The sequence below is a fragment of the Geospiza fortis genome, unplaced genomic scaffold, assembly GCF_000277835.1.
Source record: "Geospiza fortis unplaced genomic scaffold, GeoFor_1.0 scaffold238, whole genome shotgun sequence".
Classification (NCBI taxonomy): Eukaryota; Metazoa; Chordata; class Aves; order Passeriformes; family Thraupidae; genus Geospiza; species Geospiza fortis.
This window is the reverse complement of record NW_005054727.1, coordinates 56,684-65,239: the sequence shown is the minus strand read 5'-3', so window position 1 is coordinate 65,239 and position 8,556 is coordinate 56,684. Positions and strand designations below refer to the sequence as shown.

Below are 8,556 nucleotides of genomic sequence, written 5' to 3'. Positions count from 1 at the left end.
GCTCAGAACTGAGAGAGTTCAGTTTTAGAGACCCCCCGGCCCCAGGGGGTAGACAAGTATGAGAGGGACAAGAAGTCCCGAGAGTGAGAAGAAACTGTGCTTTTTTAGAACTAGTCAAAGCACCCTTAAAAAGATAACCCTTGAAGCAGCTCTGTTCCATGTCCAGTGGTGAGAGCACTGGGCATGCAAAGAAGAAGTCACCATGGCCCCAAGAAAGACTCCTCTCCTCTTGATAGACTGAAATTGAGTATTTACAGAGTGATAGATAGAAACTTGAAATTTGAAAGATGTATTAGAAATGTAGTGGGAGGAGGAAGAAATCTTTTTGTGGAGTTTTCATTTTCCAAGTGTGTGTGTGCGTATGTGTGTGGGGGGGTTTTTTTTCTTTTGTAGTTTAGTTAATAAACTTTTTTTTCTAAAGTAGAGGCCTGCTTTGCTTATTTCCTAGTCACATCTCACAGCAAACACCAGAGAAGTATATTTTCATAGTGCACTAGCATTGTGCCAGTGTCAAACCATGACATACTGCAGGACTAGGCCTAGGCTGGTGAGGTCTCTGCTGTGTATACAATGGTACTCAACTCCCAACTCCCCATTCCTTAAGGAGAAGACAGCCCTTGCTGCTCCCTGACAGGAAGACAGTTTTGAAAGCCTTGCTAAAGTCAATATAGACATAATCCACTGCTCACTCTTCATCCACGGAGCCATTCACCTCATTTTAGAAGACTATTGGGTTGGTCAAGCATGATTTCCCCTTTGTAAATACATGCTGACAACTCCCAATAATCTTCTTGTCCTTCATAGGTAGGCTTTGACTTTCCTAACATCATCCCTGCACAGTCAGACAGTCTATATAGAGTCTATAGACAGACTCTATATTCCTCTTGGGTTCCCTGACATTGCTTCCACCTCTTGTATACTTTCTTTATATGTTTGAGCTTTGTCAGGAGCTCCTTGTTCATCCATGCAGGCCTCGTTCTACCTTTGCTTGACATCCTGTATGTTGGGATGGACCACTTAAACTTCAAGGTGATCCTTGAAAAATAAACCAGCTCTTCTGGACCCCTTTGCCCTGTAGGACTGTCTCCCATGGGATTATTCCAAGCAGAGCCCAGAAGAGGCCCAAGTCTTCTCTGCTCAAGTCCAGGAGTTTGATGCATCAGTTCTTGCCAGGACGAGGAGATCAACACAAAGCTGAACCTAATCACAAGTTCTTCTATAATTTTTTATATGTGCTGAATAAAGAGATGAAAATGAACAGCAGAATTTGAAACTCAAAGCTCCTATTACTTTTTACCCCCATCTTTTGATAAAATAACCCAAAACCACCAAGAAGTGTCTGTTCTAAAGAATTGAATCATATCTTACTTTTTAAATCAATTTTTCAAATTTATGAGTTTTTAGATATGTCTACTGATATCAGACTCCAGTGATATCAACTGCTGAACTGACAAACCTTTATTTTTTCCAAGAGAAGTTTAAAAATTTCCATTAGAGATTCAACTTTGCCACATAAATGCAGACAAGTAAGGTTCCAAGAACTAGAAATATGAAAAGGTAGTTTCATATAACACTATACCTCTGTTTCTGCTGCATGGGTTGCTGTCTCATAGCCATATATTGCATGTCCTCTTGTAGCCGATTAAGGGGAGAATCTGGTTTGACACGAATCCCATAATAATGGTATTTAGAGTTCCCCCTTCATGAAAGAACAAATATAACATTGTTTCTTTAGTATATACATCACACATTAACATTTGCCTTGACTGGAAAACAGTACATAAAAGTTAGGCTTGTCTTTCCTCTCACTCTGGTATAAAACTGATATAACTCTACCAGCTTCTGAAAATCAGTTCACTTAAACTATATTTTCTGGCACTTTACTGTTGGGCTTCATTTAAATAGAATAAGGTAAATAAAAAATCAACTAAATTACTTATGCAGTCATAGTGAATAAAACAATTCCATAAATGAAGTATGCTTGTGAGTGAGGGTTTGTGAATGTTTCACTAATCAACTTCAGTCCTGGTCAACTGGAAAGAAAGAACAGAATTGGGCTGTCTGTGTTCATGTTTATGAGTGTCTATATGGGTGCTGGTAAAGGCATTGCCCTGTGTTAGCTTCTGTGGTTAGCTGTGTTAGTGTCATGTGTGTGTTTGTCTGCATCTTTGGAACACATGTTCAGTCTCACTGCTATCTGGAGCTGCAAATGGAAACAGCAGTAACTGCATTGATTGGACTGAGATGGAAGATATCTGGGTCATAAGAGTACACAGAATCTGGCTATAGCAGACCAGGAGTCCCCTGAGTCCTGAAGTCTGCTGGATTTGGCAACTCCCTTAACAGAAAGGTTTTAAATATTTTTATTTGCTTATTTCCTTGCTTGTTTTTAACATATGAGATTCATGCTCATGATTATTATTGATATTTTTCTGTTAAACTTGAAGATTTTATTAACACAAACCTGGTTCCCAGTCTTCTGGTCCGTAATCCCATGAAGATTGACCGTATGAGTTTTCCAAAGGAGGCAGCATTGACTGGATCCAACTTGTGCTCCTGACAGTGTCTTAAGTAATGGTTGTAAAGGGTACTTCTTGGAAGGCTCACTCCTTCTGCAGTTTCATAGTTGTCTAAAAGCCATTGGAGCTATGTCAAATATGAAAGAGTGAATATATATAAATTCAGTATTACTCTACTGAAAACCCCCACTTAATTGTACAACATAGAACTGATATTTTTTTAGACCACTCAAGTCCTGTTTAATACAGTGACTGTTCTTTGAGCAAATATAATCTCTTTAAATCTCTTTCAATGCTAGATATGCCATGATGCCTTAGTTATGGAATTTTTTTTAGGTTTACAAGGAAATAACAAGACTCATGGCACCTGTGAGCTCAGATAGCTCCACTTCTAAAAATATTTCAGATTCAGTACCATACATTAACATTTTATGAAGTTATTTGTGCTTTTGAGAAAAATTGCTAGAACTCCAAAGAAACATAATAACCAATGTAATTTATACTTATTGCATTAAAAAAAACCCTAATAGAACTAAGTTAATACATTTTTAATTCTGGAATGATATACTATTTCTCTTCACATGGAATTAAAAAAAATAGAAATAAAAAAACCCTGTACTACATTTAACTGAATAGGGTTTATTGTCTTCCAAATACAAAGAAGAAACTATCAAATATAAGGTAAAAAGCAATCTAGATGACATGAAAAATAACTTGTATAGCTATAAAGCATCATGGGTTCAATCCCTTTCTGTTGTAGCCTGTTTGCTTCTAAGAGGAACAAAATCAACTTTTTTTTTTTTTCCTGTGTAATCTATTGCAGAATTTTGGTGAGTAATTTTGGAAGCATTTAAGCAAACGGTTTCTAATACATGACTGTACCTCTGTATATAACAAATAGTAACTAACATAGCTTCACAGAATATTCTGAGTTGGAAGGGACCCACGAGGATCAAGTTCAACTCTTAAGTAAATGGCCCATACAGAGATTGAACCCACAACCTTGTTGTAATTGGCACCATGCTCTAACCAACTGAGCTAATCTCAGGGTCATGCACACTAAACTCAAGTAAAATGGTCATTTTAATGACATTTACCAGTATAAGAAAACAAAAAAAAATACAAAGGAAATATTTTTATAGTTTTTATTTATCAGCAGTCCTGACTAATGGGGGAGGTCCTACTTGACTAGAAGTTAGCAAACCTATAAGGAGGGCTAGAAGGAGGATCCAGGGAATGACAGGCCTGTCAGTCTGACTTCAGTGCCAGGGAACATTATGGAGCAGATCATACTGAGTGCCATCTCATGGTACGTACAGGACACCCAGGGGATCAGGCCCAGTCAGAGCTGGTTTAGGAAAGGCAAGTCCTGCTTGACTAACTTGGTGTCCTTCTATGACAAGGTGACACACTCAGTGGATGAAGGAAAGGCTGTGGATGTTGTCTACTTGAACCTAAGTAAGGCCTTTGACAGTGTCTCCCAGTGCATTCTCCTGAAGAAGCTGGCTGCTTATGGGTTGGACAGGCATACTGTTTTCTGGGTAAAAATATGGATGGATGGATGGATGGATGGATGGATGGATGGATGGATGGATGGATGGGCCAAAAGAGTGGTGGTGAATGGAATTACATCCATTTGGTGGCTTGGTGCTTCCCAGGGCTCAGTATTGGGGCCAGTTCTGATTAATATCTTTATCAATGATCTGGACAAGGGGATTGAGTGCACCCTCAGTAAGTTTGCAGATGACACCAAGTTGGGTGGGAGTGTTAATCTGCTGGAGGGTAGGAAGGCTCTGCAGAGCTTGCATGAGGCTAAACAAGGTGAAGTGCATGGTCCTGCACTTGGGTTACAACAACCCCATGCAGCACTACAGGCTTGGGTAAGAGTGGCTGGAAAACTGCTGGTCAAAAAAGGATCCGGGTGTGCTGGTTGACAGCTGACTGAACAAGCCAGTGTGTGCTCACTTGGCCAAAAAGGCTGATGGCATCCTGGCTTGTATCAGCAATAATTTGGCCAGCAGGGCTAGGGGAGTGATTGTGACCGTGTTCACAGGGATCTTATGATGAGGGAAGAGACGAGGATTTGACTCCATGTTGACTCTCTGTCCAAGCCAGCTGGGCTGTGATTGGCCATTAATTAGAAACAACCAACATGGGCCAATCAAAGATCCACCTGTTGCATTCCACAGCAGCAGAGAATCAATGTTTACATTTTGTTCCTGAGGACTCTCAGCTTCTCAGGAGGAAAAATCCTAAGGAAAGGATTTTTCATAAAAGATGTCTGTGACAAGTGATTGCCTTCCTGTACTCAGCAACTCTGAGGCCAAACCTCTAATCCTGTGTTCAGTTTTGGGCCACTCATTACAAGAAAGACACTGAGGAGCTAGAGTGTCTGAAGAAGAGCAATGAAGCTGGTGAAGGGTCTGGAGCACAAGTCCTATGAGGAGCAGCTGTAGAAACTAGGGTTGTTTAGCATGGAGAAAAGGAGGCTCAGAGGGGACATTATGACTCTCTCTACAACTACCTGAAAGGAGCTTGTAGTGATGTAGGTGTCAGTCTCTTCTCATAAGTAACAAGCAGTAGGACAAGAGTAAATGAAAATATAGGAAAAAATTCTTCAATGAAAGGATTGTCAAGCATTGGAAGAGGCTGCCCAGTGAAGTGGTTGAGTCACAACCCTGGACGTGTTTAAAAGACATGTAGCTATGGCATTTAGGAACATGGCTTAGTGGTGGACTTGGCAGTGTTATCAGTTGGACTCGATGATCTTAGAGGTCTTTTCCAACCTAAATGATCCTATGATTCTATATTTAACTTATGGGATTTCAGATTTTTGAGGATACAATCATTTTATTTAGCTTAACCCTTCCTTCCACCATGGTTTCATATCCTTGGAATTTCCCTTTAATTTCCACTTGAATTTCCAAATTTTGTTTTTGTCTTGTATTTACTAATTAGTTAAGAAAGTAATTATGCCAAAATGAATTAGAATGAACATCCAAATTTTCCAGGTTCACAAATCTTACAAAAAGTCTGGACTTAGTTTGAGCATCCAATAAACCCCCAAACTATGGATTTGGGTTTGGCATTTGGAACAAAGTTTTATTCCAATATGCTGGACCCTCGCACGATTGTTTAATTCATTTCACTTTAGACCACCAAAGTAATTAATATGACCAAGATATGTGTTTAAAGTACAGTAACATAGATAATTATGTGACATTGAATTTGCTACTCTGCAGGGCTACTTGCTAATAGATCACTGAACTTATTCTGTTCTAGTAATGTTCCATATAACTTGTCATTTACAGAACAAGAATATCAATATTTTAGTGCCCATTACTCTTGAAATAAGTTTCCGCTCTGACCCTTCTTTATTGCAGAACTATTAGTAAAAATTAGATTATAATGAATGTATTGGACATACAGTTCTGTTTAAGTCAGTTGTGAGCAATTTACTGAACACAATACATGAAAAATGAAAAAAAATAGGAAAACATTTACTCAAGACCTTTCAAAGAACATCTTCATGTTTACTTTCTTATAGAAAACATTACCAGAATTATCATGCTTAGGTTTCTAAACAAGAGCTCTGTGTAAAGATGTAGGAGAAGCACGATCTAGCTGTTTGCAAAAAGGATGTAGATAATGTTGCACTTTAAATAAACATTAAAAAGTGCAGTTCATCATCCTTATATCAACTTTTAGGTATAAATGCAGTCCTAACATTCACAATGTTTTATCAACTTGAAACAAAGCCTAGGAAAAATATTTTAAACTTTTACCTTTACATGAGTGTATTATCAAAACCATTTCACTATATCTTAATTACAGCCTTCAAACTTATCATTTAAGCTATACCAATTAGTTTATGGAATATGAGCAATTTATTTTATCTCACAAAGAAAAAAATTACTGACAAAACCCCCAAATTATTTCCAATTTAACTTCTAAATATAGTCTTAAAATTTTTTCTAGATTAATTATAATTTATTAGGATTCATTTCAGTGCATTTTACTAATGATCTGTATTTGACAGATATTCTTTCAACCACAGCTTGGCATTAGCCAACAATGGGAAAGCAAAACCTAAGATAAGTACAAAGTAAGGATATTTGCTCCAGGGTGAAAATATTTCAATTAAAAAAGGTTGACATGATTATTTGGCAGGTTACAGCCTTCAAAGAAGCATGTCAATAGCTGAATGCCATGTAAAAAAGTAAATAATCTGCAGATATGATAACATTATTGCAAACAGCCTTAAATACATTTTTGTATTTACAGAAATCTAATTCTAAAATTGAAATGTCTACACTTTGACTTGTTGATTTATAATATTAACAACATTAGAATGGTATGAAATGGTTTATGCAGAATGGGTAAATTGACTACAACTTCAATGGAACGCCAGTATTTAAAAATCATTAGATTATAAATTAGTCAATCAATCACATACAGAAAGAAATCAGGAAAGAAAATAAAATACAGGATTTTTTTTTTAACCATTAAAATAAACAGATATTGTAGCAGCGTGGGGTTTAGATAGTGGTTGCTGGTACCTATATTCCCCAGTAAGCATCTCCTGTGGAAAAGCCGCTTGGGTAAGCATTCGGGCAAAGCAGTCAAGTACACACACACCACGGAAAGCTCAGTGAAGAGAGGCAGAAGGGCCTTTTATATGGTCAGTTCCAGTGAGGTTTATTTCAGCACACCGAAGGGAAACCAGAGAAAAAAATGAACCATGTGCTATGCACAAGGTTTAAGTAGGGGAGGGCATGGGGGCGGTACAATGGGCAGGGCAAAGGTGATTGGCTTTTAGGGAAGATGGGGCTGGCCACCAGGGATGCCACAACCAATGAGGAAACAGGGAAAGGAGAAACCAGGGGAAATTGGGACATATGGGGAAAGGAACTGGGATGGATCACTGTTATGCAAGAGTCCATGAGGAAGACCTTTCTGTCTGCCCAGGTGGGGAAAGACTCTATGGTAAGTCTCTCCAAGGGAGGGCTCTGAGGATTTCCCTGAGGGGGAAGGAATCAGATGATTCCACAAGGTATTAATTAAGGCAACAAAATGCCAGCTTAAGGAAGAAGATAGGACTAAAACCATATTTACTGTCCTTATTTGAGTCACAACTCAATAAAAGTTTCTAAGAAAGGGAAAATATCCAGTGTTTAATCTGGGTTTCATTAATTTCTTCCAAAATTACTGAGGCTAGGAAAGAACATTTATTACACCAAGACACCTGGAGGTCTTTTTTTTCCCACAGAATCCACAATAAATCTTCTATTTGTCTTTCAGTAGTTTTGAAAATACCTCAGAATATTTAAGAAACATCAGAATAAGACTACCATAACAGACAGATGCAAATCTCCTTATTAGAAACATATTTTCATAAAATCATAGAATAGTTTGGGTTGGAAGGGACCTTTAAAGGTTGTCAAGTCCAATTCCCCTTCAGTGATTAGGGACATTTTCAACTGGATCAGGTTGCACAGAGGCCCATCCAACCTGACCATGAACACTTCCAGGGACGGGGCAGCCATAACTTCTCTGTGCAACCTGATTGTTTCAATGTCTCACCATCCTCATTGTAAAGAACTTCTTTCCTTATGTTCAGTTTAAATCTATTCTCTTCCAGTTTAAAACCATTGCTCTTTTTGCTGTCACTACAGGCCCTGGTAAAAAGTCTCCATCTTTCTCATAAGCCCCCTTCAAGTACAGAAAGGCTGCAATAAGGTCTCCATGGAGCCTTCTCCAGGCTGAAAAACCTCAACTCTCTCTGCCTTTCTTCATAGGAGAGGTGTTCCAGCCCTCCGATCATTTTAGTGGCCCTACTTAAACCCACTCTATCCCACTATCTAAGCTGTCAATGAAGTTATTAAATGGCAATGGTCCTAGTACAGGCCCTTGAGGGATACAACTCATTACTGATCCTTGTTTGGACATTGAACTGTTTACTGTAATGCTTTGGATGCAACCATCCAGCCAGTTTCTTATCCATCTAAGAGTCTACACATCAAACCTATCTCTCTCA

General features: G+C 38.5%; 1 protein-coding gene across 1 annotated transcript in view; it reads right to left on the bottom strand.

Annotated features, from left to right (window-relative positions):
- LOC102040691 (transcription factor RFX3) overlaps positions 1 to 8,556 on the bottom strand; it is a 121,856-nt gene that overhangs the window by 70,564 nt on the left and 42,736 nt on the right. The window contains exons 4-5 of the mRNA XM_031065287.1: positions 2,465 to 2,646; positions 1,580 to 1,699 (exon numbers count right to left, since the gene is read on the bottom strand). Coding sequence (XP_030921147.1) covers positions 1,580 to 1,699; positions 2,465 to 2,646 — 302 coding nt within the window. The remainder of the gene's footprint in view (positions 1 to 1,579; positions 1,700 to 2,464; positions 2,647 to 8,556) is intronic.